The sequence below is a fragment of the Trematomus bernacchii genome, unplaced genomic scaffold, assembly GCF_902827165.1.
Source record: "Trematomus bernacchii unplaced genomic scaffold, fTreBer1.1, whole genome shotgun sequence".
NCBI lineage: Eukaryota > Metazoa > Chordata > Actinopteri > Perciformes > Nototheniidae > Trematomus > Trematomus bernacchii.
In genome coordinates, this window is record NW_022987739.1 from 24,881,663 (window position 1) to 24,900,739 (window position 19,077).

The following is a 19,077-nucleotide window of genomic DNA, read 5'->3' on the forward strand; positions in this document are numbered from 1 at the left end:
GCAAATTAATCGCACATTTTTTATCTGTTCTAAATGTACCTTAGAGGGATATTTTTCAAGTTTTTAATACTCTTATCAACATATGAGTGGACAACTATGCTTTATATGTTTGTTTATTATCATTTGAACAATGACAAATATTCTCATGAATATTAAACACAACAACCTCTGAACATTACAAATATTCGCCTCAATTCAACCTGGAACCTCTCTCATACAATACTGTGTGTGTGTGTGTGTGTGTGTGTGTGTGTGTGTGTGTGTGTGTGTGTGTGTGTGTGTGTGTGTGTGTGTGTGTGTGTGTGTGTGTGTGTGAATGTGAATGTGGAGGATCGTTGGAGCTATGTGCAGCTCAAGGCATATATGCCTGTGTGTATGAGCTGTGTTGCGGCACTATCCGTGCTGAGTGTGCTGTCTGGCTACCTGCATAAAGTCAAGTGCTCGGCGCAGTTGTCGGCGAAATGTCGCTCCTCTGTTTTCATTGAAACAGCTCCTTATATCCGTTAGCTCAGCTAGCTAGCACCAGATGCTAACAACAACACGTAAGGTGTGCTTCGCTCGCGCCACACATACCCTCCCGGTCCTCCCGATGGCCAGTCCGGGCCTGCCGGTGAGCGTGGAAGTGTGGTCTGCCACAAGCGGGCAGCAGGAGCGGGGCTGTCAGCATCAGCTTGTAGATGGTATTTTAAACTCGATGCGCTCTGAAACTACGGCGGCCGAGGACAAAAAATACACATGCGTTAATCGCGTTAAAATAATTAGTGGCGTTAATTTTTTTTTGCGTTAACGCGTTATTAACGCGTTAACTTGACAGCCCTAGAAAAGATATGATCAATAAGATGGGATCCGATACTATAATATTCAATACAATATGATATACTTCATTGTCCCAGTAAGGACAATACTAGGAATAGTGATGTAATCCACAACCACACTTTAAATGATATTACATTACATTGGAGTGTTGAGAAGCTTAATGGACATAGGCAGGAATGAGTTTGTGTTGCAGTTCAGCCTGCTATAGGGAGCCCTGAACTTTCTACCAGAAGGTGGAGCTGGAAGTGGGATCAGACACCATTTGTTGTAATCGACTGCTCATAGATGTTATTTTCAGTTATTTTCAGTTTTGAGCCTACTGATTTCTGTTTGGTTCATCTTCTTTCTACCTTCTCGACCCTCTGAGCTTTGGATACATACAACCATAGAAATCTTTCATGACTGTGAGGGGATTGACCTTTGCGGCAGAGTTAGAGTGACAGGCTGCTCTCTGCACTGATCGGAGGGTTTTTAACACTGCAGCTACACACCTGGATGAACTGACATCTTTAAACAGTTCGGTAAAGAAATGTGTGTGCCGCTAAAACCTTCTGCCCACAGCAGTGTTATGCACCTCTTTTCTGCATTCAACACACAAATCCTCTGCTCGAAACTCTCCCAGATCCCGCCACCTGTCAGTGGGTGGCCAGCTTCCTGACAGACAGACGCAACAGGGGAGGCTGGGGAGAATGGAACATCTCATCCAGAACCTCTCAGGAATGTGTTCTCTCCCTACTGCTCTTGTTCCTTCAAACCATTGCATGTACCTCAGGAGAGTCTCTTAAACCCTTAAAAATATGACATCTTTGGATGAGGTAAAAAAGCCCATTAGAGAATGTACACTTCCTGAATGTACATAATGGCTTTAAGTACCTTTCTTGGTTCCATTTTGCTGTCCTTATTTTTTAGCTGTATGTCTATTTCTATCTTCCTGTTAAAGCTTATTGGAACTATGTATTAAGTATGCAGAGAAAACTGGAGTCACATTTTTTTTTCATGTGTACCAATACTTGCCTAATAATGCTGATTCTGGTCATTTCGCTGCATGAGTTCAATTAGTCAACTTTACACTACGACACACTATCATATGAGATGGCAATAGCCTCCTTTTTTTTTTCCATTCTTGTGTAAATTCTGACATTCAAGTGTATCCCTGCTTTAAGGCCCCATTAATTCATGACCCTCATGCCATCAGTAACCTGATTATGTCCAAGCTACCCAACCCAAAGCCAGAGTTTTAGCTTTATATTAAAGGTCTCCTATAATGCTATTTTTAGGTATACATTATGGGTCTCAGATATATAAAAACATATCTATGATGTGTTTTGCCCAAAATACCAAACAGATCATGCATTTTAAACATCCCTCATATCCCTCTGTTTCAGCCCTGTTAGAGAATTGCTGATCTGGGTCCTTAGCTTGAAAAAAAGGAGGGGGTGCTTGTGCCTGCTCAGAATTCTACGAGATACTCGGCTTAATGCTCCCGTGATTAAACGCCGTCATGTTCCAAACCACATCAACGATTATTTCTGAATTATGGAGCTCAAATGCTTTTTCTCTTGACGGTTTACCACAAGGTGAGTTCCTTTTTATTATTCCCTGCTTTTTTACACATACTCTCTCCAGTACAGGTTAGCTCTGAGTGTTAGCGATGCTAATGTAAACACAGACCATATTACGTCCAAAACAGTCGGGCATTGTTTCTGATAGCAACGTTGCTGATAGTTCTGTGGGTCCACATTTCCGATATTACGTCATATTAGACGCAAATCTGGATCAGCTCCGTTGTACCTCCGTTTTTAGAGATTTGGGTACGGAGGAAAAGAGAGAGGGTTTTGTTTTCTGACACAAAAGTGCATTTTGCATGATAGGTCCCCTTTAAACAACTTGGGAGTAAAATAAAGTAAATTATTCTGTGGACGGAGCACAGTATTTACATTTGATGTGTTACTTCCTGTATGACAAACCCTAACCGTTAACCATCCACCAGGAACCAGCTTCAGACATTCCGGAAAGCTGGCCTAATGAAGTTTGGCAATAGTTTTGAAATGTACCTGAGCTCATGTTGACGGAGTCCACCCTCCCCACAGTGGTCAGCTCATCAAAGTGTTCTGGATGAAGGGGGGTGGTGCAGTTCTCTGATCTCTGCAGGGCGGCACCGTCCTGAACCTGAAGGGGTCGATTATGGGCGTCCACGAATGAGAGGGGGATGCAGGCGATACCTGACAGAGCAGGGGAAAATGGTTAAATGTCCAAAAGAGTCAAATCTAGTCAGCTCCATTTGAACTTCTACCTGCTGAGTCACAAATGATTTGCTTTTGCTCACAATTATCCAAAAAAGCCATTTCCATTCAGCCCTGGCATTATTAGACAAAAATCCATTTAGCTGACAAAATATATTATTTGGTTTAATTTCCATGGTGCCACCTTAACTGTGTGTCACAGCAGCCTAGATTTTACACACACACAGTAGCATCTTAAACAGTCTTAATATCCATTGTTGATCTTTGGATGCTTCAATTTTACTGGCTTTTATTGCACACGTGCTTTTCGGAAAAACGAAACATTCCTGCCACTCCTAACAAAACATGCCACAAATGAGATACAGTACATTTTGATACTGGCTAAATCATATAATCAACGGATTGGGGGACAGAGCCTTCTCCATAGCTGCCCCCTCCCTCTTTTTCAAACTGCTTTTAATGTGTTATTCATGTTGAGTTCATTCTTTTTTGTGTGTGGTTTTATACAATATATAAGGGCTCTTTGAGTACTATAAAAGTGCTCTATAAATACATGTATTATTTATTTATGTATTATTAATTGGCTCTAGTCCTATCACTGTCAAGGTCTGCAATAACATTGGTGTTTAAAAAGTCAACTGGAATTCAGCAAACATACTAACTGCGGAGAGCAGCTGAGACACACTTTATTAATGTGCTGACAGAACAAAGGTGACTATCAGAGTTAGTTCACGCCGGGCAGGGATCAGGTGACATCAAATGCACTTTGTTCTGCCGATGCTAAAACTAATGAGATGTAGTCAGAGCTTTTCCACACAGCAATTAAAAAATAGTTAGACAGAAAGTCTAAAAGCAGGAGCAAGGAGCAAACTGTTCCTCGCCTCAGTGTTTATGATTAGACAGCCAAAGGCATAGAGGTCCTTTGAAGATCTCCCAGTATCTATCATGTCATTTTACCTGAGAAATTGATTACATTGGACACATGCTGGTGGTCCATCAACACAAAAGCACTCACAGCGTAATTAGGGGTGCGTTTGTCTTCCCAATCTGACGCTCTACCCTTAAATGAGAGTGTTGTTGTTCAAAGACAAACAGTTCTCTACATGAATTAGGAAGAGGGTTAGTTTAAATACATGAAAATAACACTTTCAAGTGGCTATGTATGTATAAAATAAAAAAATGGAGAGATAATATTGTGATAATGTAAGAGATGTTTATGATGAGACACCATAGTAGGCTTGCAATGTAACAATATGTTACTGTTTTTATTACTTTTTCATCACTGCTTTTATACATTTTTTCTATTTTAAGCTGCATAGAGAGAAGCCTGCCAAATGTCATTGTAGACGAGTATAACGACAATAAAGACCTGAGGTTACAGCAAAGAAAATGAGACGGAGGTAAAGAAAGAGTGTATCAGGCTCAGATAAGAAGAACAGGGTTTGAGTTTGAATGTTTATTCAACACCTGCCTCCTTTGAGCTCTATTTCATGGCCTGATAACACAGGAATCATTTATTTAAAAGAAAATTGTCAAACCACTTAAAAGGTTTTGATTTTCTGTTACAAAGCATGGGCACTTCTCAGGAAGGGGTACTGTCAGTGGCTGCTGAAATTGTATCGAAAATCAAAATGGACTAGTGCAATATTCAAGTCGCAGGGAGCACAATGTTTGTTAGGCGAAATATGTGTTAATATGTGGCAAACACAAACAGAGCAACACATACACCCCCCTCTGTTAGATCAACTACCTCAAAACCCATCTCTACTGACTTGCTTTCACTGAATAATTGACCACCAATTAACTTATTTTCAAATGTTTAAAAATGCTTGGTCTTATTTTTTGCTGTTGATGAATTCACATATATTTATTTGTTTATTTCAGGGAACAAGTATTTGTTCATGCCTCTTCTGTGGCTATATAATGTTTAATCCACATGTGTTTCTTTCATTTCTGTGTTGTGATTGAAGTAGTGGTTGTATTGTGACGTGATTTAGTTTTCCTTGTTACTTTCTTGCTGTTTGTACAATATGTTAGCACCCCCTTGAAAACGACATGGTTCATCTCAAGGGGTTAATCCTACATTTCAGTATATGCGCTGTAATTGATTTGTGTCTTCTGTAGACACACACACACTCACACACACACACACACACACACACACACACACACACACACACACACACACACACACACACACAGAGGGAGACTGAGGGTGTGTGATTACCTTTGCCTCCGGTCCCCTGGCCTCCAGGTTTATTGTAGAGGTAGATATCTCCGTCGGCCAAGTCTCCGCTCAAATGAAAGTAGTGCTGCACACCGAACAGGAGAGCACCAGTCAGCATTTATCTCAAACATCACAATGAGACCTGCCAAAGTCATTTTACTCTCTGCCACAGGTTTCCAGAATTGATCCCTTCCTGATCACTTTTTACAGAGCTGTTTGCGGTGCACTCGCAGACATCTATCAGTGCAGGGAGGCACTTTTGAATTTTCAAGCAGCAATGCCTTACTTTTACAAGTCGACAAATCTTTTTAAGTAGTTTCAGGACTTAAACCAGTCAGACTGTTTACTTTGGGGTTTTATTAGCCAGATCTTTACACTGCTGCTGAGACATTGATCTTGCAGCAACAGATTCTGGGATGATGCGAGGTAGAGCTATAACAAATCAGAGAGCTGCAGAAAAAAAAGGCCAAAGACTTGATATGTTCTTTATTTCAAATTAAAGAAATCTCGGTATACATTTGTTCCCAATGCTTAGCCAGGATATCTGTTTTAGGCACAGTAAGAGCAGTATTTTTTTTAGCTTAGAATAGTAAAACAATTGTGTTTGTTTGTTGATTAAATAAACAATATACATATATTAATTTAAAGAGGCCCTTATATGTGGATTTGGGGGTTTTCCCTTTCCTGTAGTGTGTTATAGGTTTTTGTGAATTGTAAATGGTCTGAAAAGGCTAACATCCCAAAGTTCTCTCCCACACACTCCCCCCTCCCTGAAACGCCTCCATTGGACCCCTTTGTTTACTTCTGTCACATAGTGATATCACTACGTAACACTCAAGTTTCTATTGGCTAGTGGGCCAACACATTATTTGGCTAATGGGAGGGATATCTCTAAGCAGTTGACCAATCACAACAGAGCTGGCCAGCTAACCAATCAGAGCAGACTGGGCTCTGGTTTCAGACAGAGGGTGAAAAGAGGTGCTGCAGCACAGTATGAGAAAAATAAAGAGCTTTTTGAACATTAAAGCATGGAGACATGTCACAGGAGAGGCACTACATACAAATATGAACCTGCAAATGAGCAGAATGTGTCCTCTAACTCAATAACATTGGGTAGGTGTGTTTTGTACCTTGAAGTGGTGTGCTGTGTTGCTGTCCGTGTACTTGGGTACGTGCAGGAAGATGAGGAGGTTCTGCCTGAGGTAGTGAGCCACAGCGGGCAGCCAGGGCAGACAGTAGGGGGGGAGGCTGAAGGTCATCACCTCGGTGGCTGGAGACCCTGATGGCTGGATGAACTAAATACACAACATTTTATAAAGGCTATTATCCAAAGCAATTTCCATTAAAAGTGATGTCTGATTGCCGCAGTGATAGCAGCTCAATGTACCTAAAACGTATTTGTATTAAAAGATACCCAATCATTTTAGAATCATTTTTTGCTTTCCCCTCAATTTCTTCTATACAAATGACCCTATAGGAGCAGTTTACCTCCACATCAGCTGGTGTGAGCTTGCAGTTCCTCACAAGCATGACAGTTATGATGTCCAGGGTGGTCTCATCCAGGCGCTTCCGCAGCAGTTTGACCAGCTCGTCTGTGATCTCTGGCCCTGAACACAGAGGGAATAAACATCTCTGCATCACCCTCATGTTGAAAAAATGCAACGGTTCTGCTTTCAATAAGTGATTGCAGTTCAGTATCTAACGGTCTTAGTATGTTTTAAAGGAAGTGCATGTTCTAACAGCATCTGAAGCATGCTTCCCAAGTGGCACAATCGGAAAAAAGGATGGTGCGTTTGAAAAGTCCCAGAGAAAAAGCAAGAAAGTAGACCTATTGTTACATTTATTCCAACTTAGGTCAAAGCTTTTATTTTGTATTCTTTTATCATACACAACATTTTGCCATCCAAAAACCTTTGGTAGGAGATGCAGCAAAAAGGAATTGAGCAGAAAATGTGTTGTTCAGACTGTAGGTCAAAGCGAGCCTTTTACATCCTCAGACCAATTTAGGTTAAGAAATAAAAGCAAATGGAAACCTTAACTGCCTAGTATTGGAGCTTTCCACTGCATCACTCAGATGTTCTATCTCTGTTGTTATGGAGAAAGCTCAGTTGCCACCATATGACTTTGAAATATAACGACTAAGCAATCTCAACTGAAAAAGAAATCTGTCTCCCTCATGTCAGAGAGCTCTTGAGTAATTAAATAAAGTTAAATTACCTATATTTTTCAAGGTCAAGAATGTTCTTACCACCTAACAATGAAAGGAGATAATTTATTCATTAATGCCTCAGAGGGTTTTTAGTATCTTCTTCCAAGTGTTGTGTAATCAACTTGATATTTTCTTCTGCTGACAAAAGAGTGATGCTGTACTTACAAAAACACACATATTCACACTTCAAAGAGGTTCTTAACACAGCTCTCCAGTGATGTTGCAAAAAAAAAAAAACCCCCGCAGGAGTTCAAAGTACAGTTAGTGGAGGAGCAGAATAGGAATGTAATTATCTGAGCTTTTGAGAAACTGCTGACGTAATCCCAGCCGGTAGAAAACAAAGGTTTGTCCCTAGTACAACAGTGCCATCTAGGCATCTACAGGAGAACAGCAGCCTTCTCCTGTTTTTATTACAAATAATTCACTTTGTGTTGAGAACAAGACCAATGGCAGGAAACAACAGCAACATCAAGTAATACGCTGTACATAAAATAAGGTCTTCCCCATAATATAAACTTATTCTTATTGTAGAAATACACATATTTGTTAAGGCAGTATGAGGGCTTGACTGTGTGTGTGTGTGTGCGTGTGCGTGTACGTGTGCGTGTACGTGTGCGTGTGCGTGTGCGTGTGCGTGTGTGTACACAGCATTAAAACATAAAATACAACTATTTGTGTTTTTTTCAAAGATGTACGTCCGAGCCAATGTGACCCAGACAGGAAGTCAGAGAGTGATGATTTTAATCACTATCATTCTTGACAACACTGTACTGCTGATTTTGCTAAATGTTCAGTGTTATTTCATAATTATCTTTTCTTTATCCTATTCATAATTGTTATCCTATTTTTTTATAAATACTTTATATAGTCATTTTGCTCCTTTAGCTTGGTATTGGATTGATTTTTTCCAAATATCTTTGGGGGATTTTCTGCAGACATTTGAAATTCAACACAGCAGTTATATTTTTCTGTAATTGTGAAAATATAAATATCTACCCTCTTCACCCCCCCCCCCTTGAATAATATGTTATTTTATCCTTTGATGGAACATTCTTATTTCTTATGTATAAACAATTTCTTTTTTTAATCTTTTATTTTATTTCATTATAAAATGGAGCAACTGTAATGAAATAAAATATTCAGATTATGAATATTATTGAATACATACATGTAACTTATTTAATGTAATTTGGTACAACAGCATTTCTTTATCAAATATGTCAGTAGCAGAAGGTGACACTTGCTGTCAGTGGACCCAGCTACGCTCTCTAAGAACAGAGTGAAGTTAAACTGTCTCTAACTCTGGCCGTGTGCCCCCCCCCCCCCCCCCCTCATCATGCTGTCAGCAGCTCCCTCCACTGAGAGCTGCTGCAGGCCTTCACTGGTGTTGACTGCCATCCAGCTCCAAATGTCTCCTCCCATAACACCAGGAGCAACACGATTAGCTGATGGCATTTTGGGAGTTACTGAGAACTTCTCTGCCATTCATGCATGATCCGCCTCGCTCTTCGTTCTGCCTCCTCTACAGCATCACTAATTATACACAGATCCACAGAGGGCCGTGCTAATGCCACTGTGAAATGTCAATTTGTGAATCAATCGCACGCTAAGTTTAGAAGTATTTGATCTTTATAAAGCTGTATTTGATCAACACCCTTATTCCCCTGTCAGTGATTCATTAACATCTAAGATTCTACAGCCATGCACGTAGCCATGAAGAAAAGCAAATTGTAAGATGGATCCTCATGCTCGTCCTTGCAGTAAATTGGAGTTAATAAGATTTAAATGGCAAAAATGAGAAGTGAACTAGAGGATTTGGATTTGAAGTAAAAGAGGCCCTATTATGTGCTTTTGGGGTTTCACTTTCCTGAAGTGTGTAGGTTTGTGTACATGTCTGCAAAAGCTGAAATCCCAAGGTTCCCTCCAGAGGGAGTTTCTCTCTAGAGGATTTGGATAGTTAAGAGAATTGAATAATGTCAAACAGACTATCAACGAGGCAAATGTTGGCTATATGCATATGTTTAATATAGCAATGCTTGCCTTTTTAGTTAAGCGTGGAATTTCTTTCAGATAAAGGTACAATTTTCTTCCTAAAATAAACGCATTTTGTAAATGATCAAATAAACTAAATAAACTATGTTCCTCCATGTTAGGGAATAATTTGCTTAGGTATTCAACCTTCGACACAGTTCATCATTTTCTCCTCTCACTGTCTCCTTTCCCATGGCATAGGTCTACGGCCTTGGGTATTGCTGCTATCTCTCTTAAGGAGGGGCAGCTTGGGCGCATTGTTGTTGCCAGTCTATGACAGAGCACAAGCCGAGCAAAACCTCGAGCTGCAGAAGAGTTCTTCAGAATTGGTTTGGCAACCGCTGTGTCAACTCGTGACACACAACCTGTCTTGCCGGCCGTAAACTCCAAATAAACCATCAGTGTTTGCCATCAAAGCTCCAGCTCTCCTCGTGTCTCTTTGAGTCCTGACTCTCCATTGCTACAGAAGTTTCCCCCACACTCCACACCACATAATTCACTTCATCTCTGTGAGGTTAAGTTTTACCTTGTTTTATTATTACTACAAATCTCTTTATCTCGTATCAATAATATAAATCCTTATCATCCCTTGATGTTTCCCTCTCACCTGTGTTTCCCACTCCGTGCACCAGCAGCAGGATGTGCTTGTCCACCTGTCCAACTGGCCGAGAGCCGTCCAGAGACGACCTGGAGCCCTGAGGACACACACAGCAGGGGGTCAGCTGTTTGGGTAGCGATACTAAGGCAAACTAAGCATGATTACACTGACTGACCTTTAACAAACAGCTCTCTTTGGGTATGTTTCAGTGCAGTTTCACATTTTCTGTTACCCACTAATAAATTGTTTCCCTCTTGTTGGAAGAGGTGGCAAGTGCAGGCAAACATTGTCTGTATCCATTTTAATAGATTTATCGGGAATCACAAATGTATTTTTTGATTTATATATAAATCCACACTCCGAATGTGATAGCTACCGACAAAAAAAGGCTTTGTTTGTGTCTATGGTTGCCATCATTAAGCTGTTACTTGTAGTGTTAAAGAGTCCAAGTCAAGTTCCAAGTATTTTGAGGACAAGTCAAAGTCAAGTTTAATGTCAAATCGAGTCTTTATGCAGTTAAGACTCAAGTAAGTAAGGCCTCATTTTGATTGTTTAAGTTGTTTGCTTATGGAATACACATGCCAACAGCACTTTTGTGAGTCAAATGCATGTACGTATAATACATGTGGTTACTAACCATAAGATCCTCAGAAATCAGGGGCTCCTGACTCCGAGCGAGTCCTATGGATCGAGTCATGTGTAGGTTTCCATCCACGTCAGAGTATTTCCCGGTCAGGGACGTTTCACAAAGTCTGGAAAAAGATAAACAAAAGCATTTACAGCATACTGATGAAAGTCAAGTAAATATAATGCTTTGAGAACAGTTCCATCCTCTGCCATTTAAATCAAAGGTCACCTCTCACTATCCTATCCTCATCTCTCTTATCGGTCTCCCCTCCCCAGTGTGTTTCTATCCTTTTTATCTGAAAGCCACTCTGACTAATGTACTAATGTTTCCAACAAAGTAAATTATAGCAAACAGTGAACACCAAAGACTTATCTGACAAGTCACAGGCAGTATTACACAACTAAATGATTGCTTGAATAAAATGGAGAAATTGAGACAGGATTAAATGTGCTTTTGTTGCTGCTGTGTACAAGCATGGCCCGCTGAACTAAGTGCCTTGTATTATACCAGAGTGTATTTCAAGAAGAAGAATGGGATAACTAACCAGGATCAAGCTCTTTTTTAAGGATATGTGTCCCCAATGCTACAGCCGTTTAGATGAAACCAAACAGAAATGCTTCTATTAAAAATACAAGGGGGGCACACATCCAATCTAAGAGTATTTAAACAACAGTTCCGTTGATGTGTCATTATTTATGAATTAGCATAAATTGAGTTAAAGCTAATACATTGAAATGAAGTAGTCTTAATTAGTAGTAATTATTATTCCAGTGCATTTGGAAGCACATATATGGAATGGAGTACTATAATAATAATAATAACAGTACATTAAATTAATATAGCGCTTTCAGTACTCAAAGTCGATTAAGAACCGAAAGGTTGCCAGTTCAAGTCCCGATTCGAAATACGGACTGAACACAGCCACATCGCGCTGCCACTTCTATTGCTAATGCATGTGTATAGGTCATTTTTGAGCATGTGTTTATGTGTGTATTTAGACCTATGTGTGTAATGTAAATATACTAACTGAGTGAAGAACAGATTTTAGTTAAAGTATGTCTTCCTCCTTTCTTTTCTTGATGCTTGATTTTAAAAAGACTTAAGTTCCACAATTGAAGTCGGTAATTATTGCAGCCCATGTCACATGGTGATGAGTGTGAAGTGACCATGACTTTTCTCAGCACCTCAGTATATAGAGACTGAGCTAACCTCTAATATGAAACAGAATACCTTGTGGTCTTCACAACTACATGGTCTTTCTCTTCCTTTGTTGCTCCTACATTTAATGAATCCCCAACCCTTCTGAAGTTGTGAAAGGATGATTTGATAGTTGGAGTGTGTGTGCAGCATTGATACACTGTACCCTCCTCCCTCCCTGGGAAGCTCCCCCATCTGCCTGGGGGATACACCAATGGTGTTTACTCACTCAGCTGTGTTTGACAGCAGTTCAATTTCGAGCCAGTTTAATTTCCTTTCTGCTATATTCCTCCCTTAAGACCTTTTGTGGGTTTATTTTTGTTTCAGGAGAAAGAAAACACTGTGCGGCTTTAAAGGTAAGCTTTAAGGTGAGCCTTGCCAAAGCCTTACAGCTATAGAAGCGTTTTATAAAATATTGTGTGTCAGGGAATTTCGGTTTGAAATTCAGCATAATAAAACTGTGAACAATACGTTTGCGCCACAGAAAAAAAAAATGTATCCTGTAAGTCATAACTATGACTATAACTATAACTATGACTATGACTTACTATCTCATTATTTCGACTTACTATTTAATTATCATGACTTACTAAAGTACCTCACTATCATGACTTTCTTTCTCATTATTTTGATTCGTAATAATGAGATAGTAAGTCATAATAATGTAACGGACTAGTTGAAATGTTGATGTTTTTATGTGTTTTATTGTTCAGAGTTTATATCAGATTAACAGATTGTCAGCGAACATGTCACTGTTTTGACAGATAGTTCTAGTGAGCTGTGGCTGTGAGGTTAGGGGAAAAGGTCGTTCTGATTGGTTGCGAGTCGAGATGGAGGGAGGCTCCTAGAGTTAGACGGGAAATGCTACCAGAGATCTAGCGGTGTGTATGTGTTTGAGTAAAGAGTAACTAAGTTCTTTGTTTTGGCGTGGTTACAGCCGACACTAACCTGTGTTCAGTGACTAATACATTGGTGATTCAAAGAGATATAAAGTCTCATTGTGTTCCTGTGGCGAGAAGCTACAATAATGAGATGGTAGGTCATTATAATGAGATAGCAAGTCATAATTCTGACTAACAGGATACATTTTTTGTGGCGCAAATGGGCTTCCATAGGAGAGAGACTGAAGAGGTAAATATAGGAAGAATGACTAATGATGACAAAGTGTTACCTGAGGTAGACGACTGATTTAGTGGTACGCTCCTGGTACACAAACATGTTCTTCCTGTTGACCACGCAGAAAGAGTTGAGCACAGAGCGCAGCGCCTGGATCGCTACAATAGAGAGACAAAAAACATATGCACAGGTTTAGTATACTTGTTTTGAGAAAAGGATCATCGTTATATCAAAACAAAACACAACAAGGTGATGTCACATGGGGTGATGTCATTTGAAGCTTAAAGGGGACCTATCATGCAAAATGCACTTTTGTACGTCTTTTATACATGAATATGTGTCCCCGGTGTTCCAGGGAACTCACCAAGTGTCAGAAAACACAACCCTCTCTATTTTCCTCCATACCCAAATCTCTAAAAAAGGGGCTGCAACGGATCTGATAAAAACTGATCCAGATTTGAACACTGTCCTGACGTCAGGACGGTGGCGCTACGGCTATTGGGCCAACTCCACCAATCAGGAGGAGACAGCCACGGCCATTGCCGTTCGAAAGCGCTGGAGACGCTGTAGTACATATGCCAGGCCAGTAGATGGTGCTGTTCTCACAGAATCAACCCTTGCTAAAACAGAGCTAGAAATTGTCAAATTGAGCGAAATGAGGCATGGCTAAAATGCATGATCTGTTTGGTATTTTGAAAAAAAAAAAAGTATAAATATGCCTTATATAGGTATGGTCCTACACTATATTATTCAAATATAGCATGATAGGTCCACTTTAATATAGGAGTACACTTTTTTTAAATGAATCTGTCGTTTTGTTTCCCATATGTTCTTCACTTCTTGCAGGTTACAAGAGATAAGCTTATAGATGTTGATCAAAAGTAAATCAATAATTTAGGATGGATTCCATGTGACAATATTGATGGTTGTTTTCTTGTACAATTACAATAGACTGAACCATAAGTATGGTGGTATATGTTTGTTATTATCTCTTTTGGAGCACTTTCTATACAATAAATGCAACATTTTCATTAATTTCCTTTAAATATATAATTATAAAACGGGGCAGGAAATGCACATTTTATATATAGAGTATCTGTCTGTTTAAAAAAAAGGGGGAAAGGCAGCGCTTATATCATACCTAGTTTAAGCCAATGTTAAGACTGATACAAATTAATGCTTTGGGACCATTTGGTAGTTAGGGTTGGATTATATTAGTTTTTAGGCAAATGTGGGGTGTTTTGTAGCTTGTAAATGTTTCTGTATAAAACATGAACTACTTCCAACATTTTGAAAGGACATTTTGTTTTTCTTATGGTTGTATTTTTATTTGTTTGTGAAAAACCTGAACAGATTTGAAGAGTCATAGTTGGTGTCAACCAGTATAATGATTAGTATTTTCTCATATGTGCCACTCACCCCTGGACACCCCCATGTTGGGTCCCATCTTGAGGCGTGGGTGGATGTGGATGATGGTGCTCCACACCACGTCACAGGCAAAATGTCCCGGGATGAACTGCATGGTGGCTGCCAGGTAGTCTCTGGCCTGGTAGCTCTCCTCTGTGTTGTAATCTGTGTGGTGACATTTAACACAAGAATATATACATATAAGAGTTTAAAGACTTGAAATTAAAGGGTCTATTCACCCATATGACTTGTGGTTTTACCATCAGAGTTGTTGAGCCTCTGCCTGCACAGAGACTCGTTCTTCCAGATGTCCTCCTCACTCTCAGCCACCAGCAGAGAGTTACACACATGGCTGTCGTGAAGGTCCTGCAGCAGCATGCGCTACACACACACACACACACGCACACGCACACACACACACACACACACACACACACACACACACACACACACACACACACACACACACACACACACACACACACACACACACACACACACACACACACACACACACACAGGAAACAGAAATGAATATGGAGGTAGATTTGTCTCAATAGTATTTGTTTGAAAAGTTTGACAACCCGTGTGAATTCTGTAAGTGTAAAAAACCTTCCAAAATGCAAAAAATATTTTTTAACTCAAACTATATTAGGGGGGAAATATACAAACACATTCTTAACAATAAAGCATACATCTATCCAGAATCCAGTTTTCTTTTCAGTAAAAAAGTAAATTAAAAACGAACTAATTGAAAGTATTTATTTGTGGATTCAAAATGTTTTTGTAGATCTCAATTAGGCTTGTAAAGTTACATATTCCATACACTGAATTTGAAAAGGATGAACAAAAATCTGTGTGTGCCCCTGGGCCATTTTCAGATAGCCTGCTGATGATGTGGCATTTCAAAGTAAAGCATGCAAATCTTCCACCATATGTTAAGTTCTAACCTTTCCATTGCACCTTTTAATAATGTCACAAAATGGCATTGTTACTTTATCTGTATGATTTTCTAGAACATTTGTAGTAATGTCTGTGATGATGTACCTGATTGACTATTCTGCAGATTTCCCCGATCCTCCTGACCACCATATGATGCAGATGTAGGTACTCCGGCTGCTCCTGCTCTTCTTCCTTCTTCTCCAACTCCTCAGCACTGACCTCTTTGACCTCTGTGAAACACCTGCAGAAATATAAAAAAACCTGAGAAATGTATGATCCAGAGACCGGCCGTGATCAAGCATCTGAGAATCTGTTCTAGGAATTGTGACTGGGATTTAAAGGTCCCCTATTATACTGTTTTTCATCAATATATTATAGGTCTCAGATATATACAAATCATGTCTCTGAAGTGTTTCGCTCGAAATACCAAAGAGATCATGCATTGCAGCATCCCATAATCCCCTCTGTTTCAGCCCTGTTTCAAAAGGGCTGATTCTCTGTCTGTTACTTTAGATGAAAATAAGGAGCCCCTCCCCACGCCCCTCGGAGAGATATTTGGTTAAAAAGAACACAATGGTGCTCTAGGAGGAGATTCAGGTGATAAGGTGGGGGGTTACCTTGGTAGTTATTGGCTAATGCTGACACAAGCCAAAACATCGTTATGACATCATAAAGTGACCAAAATCTGATCAGCTCATTTTCAGACAGGTTTTTATATAAATGGATCAGGACAAAAAGTGAGATAATCTTTTTCTTGAAACTTCAGAATCTCTTTACACAGAGGGGACACATGTTTATGTATACAATACATGAAAAAGTGGATTTTGCATAATAGGTGACCTTTAAAACGTTTTAAACATTTGTTCCCATTTAAGATGAGGAATACTAACCTATCCCTTGAAGGTACTTTGAGAATGAATAAAAAATGTGCGATTCATCTTGAGTTAACTATGGACAATCATGTGAATAGTCCAAATTCAATATTTGAAACGATTGACAGCAATAGCAGTTATACACACAGTATGGCAGGGATTAGCAGTGTGGTTTAGAGCACAGTTTGAGGAGTGTCTGACCTGGAATGGGAGTAGACCTTCACTCTGTCCTGGTGGATGTTCACGATGAGCCAGAAGTCAGGCATCAGTGGGGACTGACGCTCCTGTTCATCCAGGGTGGGGCTCTCACACTCAGAGTCACTGCTGCCGCCATCATAACCTTTAAACAAACAACACATTTAAAAAAGGAAGCATTGACATTATCTTTATCTAAGCCATGTGAGTAAACCTTGGTATAAGCAGTACAATCACTGGGGTTTCACAGGGTATACTAATGGGGGGGATTCAGACTTTCACTAGTGTAGGAGCCATTTCCTTAGGCTATATTCATTTTTAGTTTGAGTGAGTGAGTGCTACTTATTCAGGGCATATTTATGGCAAAAAGGAGACATACTGTAGCCTAGTGGTGTGGCTGGGTTAAAGCATACATACTTAGAGTGTGTGTGACTTACCACTTGATTTTTTAGGTTATTTGTTTAAGATTCACATTTATTAAGGAAATCATTTAGTTAAGAACGTTTTACGATTGCACATTTTTCAAATCACATCTGGATATTCCTTTTTTATAAACAAATAAGCTTCTTTTTATTTTGTCAGCCCAAGAGTGAGCCACAAAGGAGAGAAACAAACAAATGGTTTTGCTTCATAAGACAACTATGAATATTGCTGATGCTAATGATGTTCCGGTGAGAGCGATCCTGTCCTGGGACGGCCTCATCCCATGCTAGTTTGCCATAGCAATTGATCAAATGTACTCTTTGCACTCTGCGAACGTTGCGACCGTGGCTTTGCAGTTTATTTCCACAGCCAATCCCCACTTCCTGTTTTTTCATATCTGTGAAACTGTCTCCTGTTTTCATGTAGGATGTAGGTTTCAGTTTACCTCCCGTTTGTGAGGAGATAACACCATGAGAAGAGAGAAAACGTATTCTGGCCTCCCTTGTTTCATCCCCCCATGATACTATGGGTGCGTCTCACTTCGGTTATTTTTCATTTCCTCGCTCCTCGGGCTCGGTATCACCGGAAGTTGATTTGTCTGTGCCACCTTGAGTACCGTCCCAGTGGCCTTATTTTTGCCGGAGGATCGAGGATCGAGGATCGAGGAGTGATAACGGAGGAGCGATAATCGAGGAACTACCAGACCATCCTCCGGTGAAATCCTCAGAGACTCGCCCCGCCCCCTTACTGTGTATCGCTCACTGATTGGACGATGCAGCGCATGCACTGATCTGGCTGCTGTCAGACGATCAGCTGTGCGGAGTCATCACAAACGGACGTCGCTTCACGTGACGCTCCGGAGGAAAGGACGTCCCATTGCTCTTAAAACTCATTTCCCTGCTTCTCGTGGTTTCCTTGCGTCTCTCCATGCTTCCCTGGTGGGAGGGACTAAACGCAGGGAAACGACGCAAGTGAGGGACGCAAGGATTCCATTTAACCGAAGTGAGATGCAGCTTAGGTGTGTGCGCACAGATACTTGAACTGTGTGTAATCATGGTCATATATCTTGATATCTCTGCCTTTTAAAAGGTAAAAACTGTTTCATGCTGTTAATATTCCATTGGATGATCGATTAGTAAACTACCAACAACAACCTTGTTGTAACTTCATTTGTCCTACATATCTCACAAGGAGACCTGTTTGTTATGTCTATTAAAAAAATGTCAGCAAGATGGAAATTTTAGATATTGCTGATAGTTCTCTGAGCACGACATGTCAATGGTCTTTCCATTTTACAGAAAATGTAACAAAGCCAATTGTCCACAAGATGGAGCGCTTGATCAGAAGAAATGTAGATCCAGCCGATTCATTTATATACACTGACTAAAAAAGTATACAGTGTGTTAAGTCACAGCAATAGATACTGCTGGACTAGAGGTCAGAAATGTAGTTAGATGCTTTTACCCAGACAATTACAATTAGGTAATTTCTGGACGTTTTTATTAATCTTATTGTTTTATTCAACTAATATTATATTAATACAGACATTTTATACAGACAATGTACTGTACCAGGGAGGGTAGAAAGCATTGCTTAAAAATAAAATAGTCTCCAGCGAGTAATCAAATGTTATAGTTTCTGGTCAAAGACCCCAAACATTATGAGATAGTAAAACTATCTATTAAACTTTATTTTAAAATATTAAATATAAAATGAATATCAAGTCATAAGGCTTGAATTTAACGAAGTCATTTACAGGGTTGAAATATATAATCTGTCATTATTCAGATATTATATTGAGGAGATTCTGGTTCAGTCTATGACATATTTCAACATTGATTATTGATCAACTGTATTACTCAATTGTTGTTCTATATAGCTTTCTACCCAAGGTGTTGGTTTGCCTAGCTGGGTTCTGACTGACTTTAATTTTGAAGTTCTTTTGGACGGATTTTGACTATGATAATATTGTGCAAGTTTTCATATCGCAGGTATGTATTTCGTTGAAGTATAACAAGCTGGTAAAAAGGAGGTAAAAAGGATGTTAAGCTTGATGGAATCCTCTCTAACTCTGAGTGTATGTGCAGCTCTCACCCTGCATGTCTGAGTCCAGGCTGCCCTGACTGGAGACCACACTCTGGACTCGACTGGGCCGGAGTTTACCTCCGCCTGA

At 39.9% G+C, this 19,077-nt stretch overlaps 1 protein-coding gene across 6 annotated transcripts in view; it reads right to left on the reverse strand.

The window, feature by feature from the left end:
* The window catches only part of szt2 (SZT2 subunit of KICSTOR complex), a 95,186-nt gene that overhangs the window by 48,065 nt on the left and 28,044 nt on the right, over positions 1-19,077 (reverse strand). For all 6 annotated transcript variants that reach the window (XM_034146642.1, XM_034146641.1, XM_034146640.1 and 3 more), the window contains 12 exons: positions 18,999-19,073; positions 16,488-16,626; positions 15,520-15,655; positions 14,733-14,853; positions 14,485-14,637; positions 13,121-13,223; positions 10,762-10,876; positions 10,134-10,221; positions 6,775-6,893; positions 6,417-6,581; positions 5,287-5,371; positions 2,871-3,038 (listed from right to left, as the gene is read on the reverse strand). In XM_034146642.1, the coding sequence (XP_034002533.1) occupies positions 2,871-3,038; positions 5,287-5,371; positions 6,417-6,581; positions 6,775-6,893; positions 10,134-10,221; positions 10,762-10,876; positions 13,121-13,223; positions 14,485-14,637; positions 14,733-14,853; positions 15,520-15,655; positions 16,488-16,626; positions 18,999-19,073 (1,467 nt within the window). The remainder of the gene's footprint in view (positions 1-2,870; positions 3,039-5,286; positions 5,372-6,416; positions 6,582-6,774; positions 6,894-10,133; positions 10,222-10,761; positions 10,877-13,120; positions 13,224-14,484; positions 14,638-14,732; positions 14,854-15,519; positions 15,656-16,487; positions 16,627-18,998; positions 19,074-19,077) is intronic.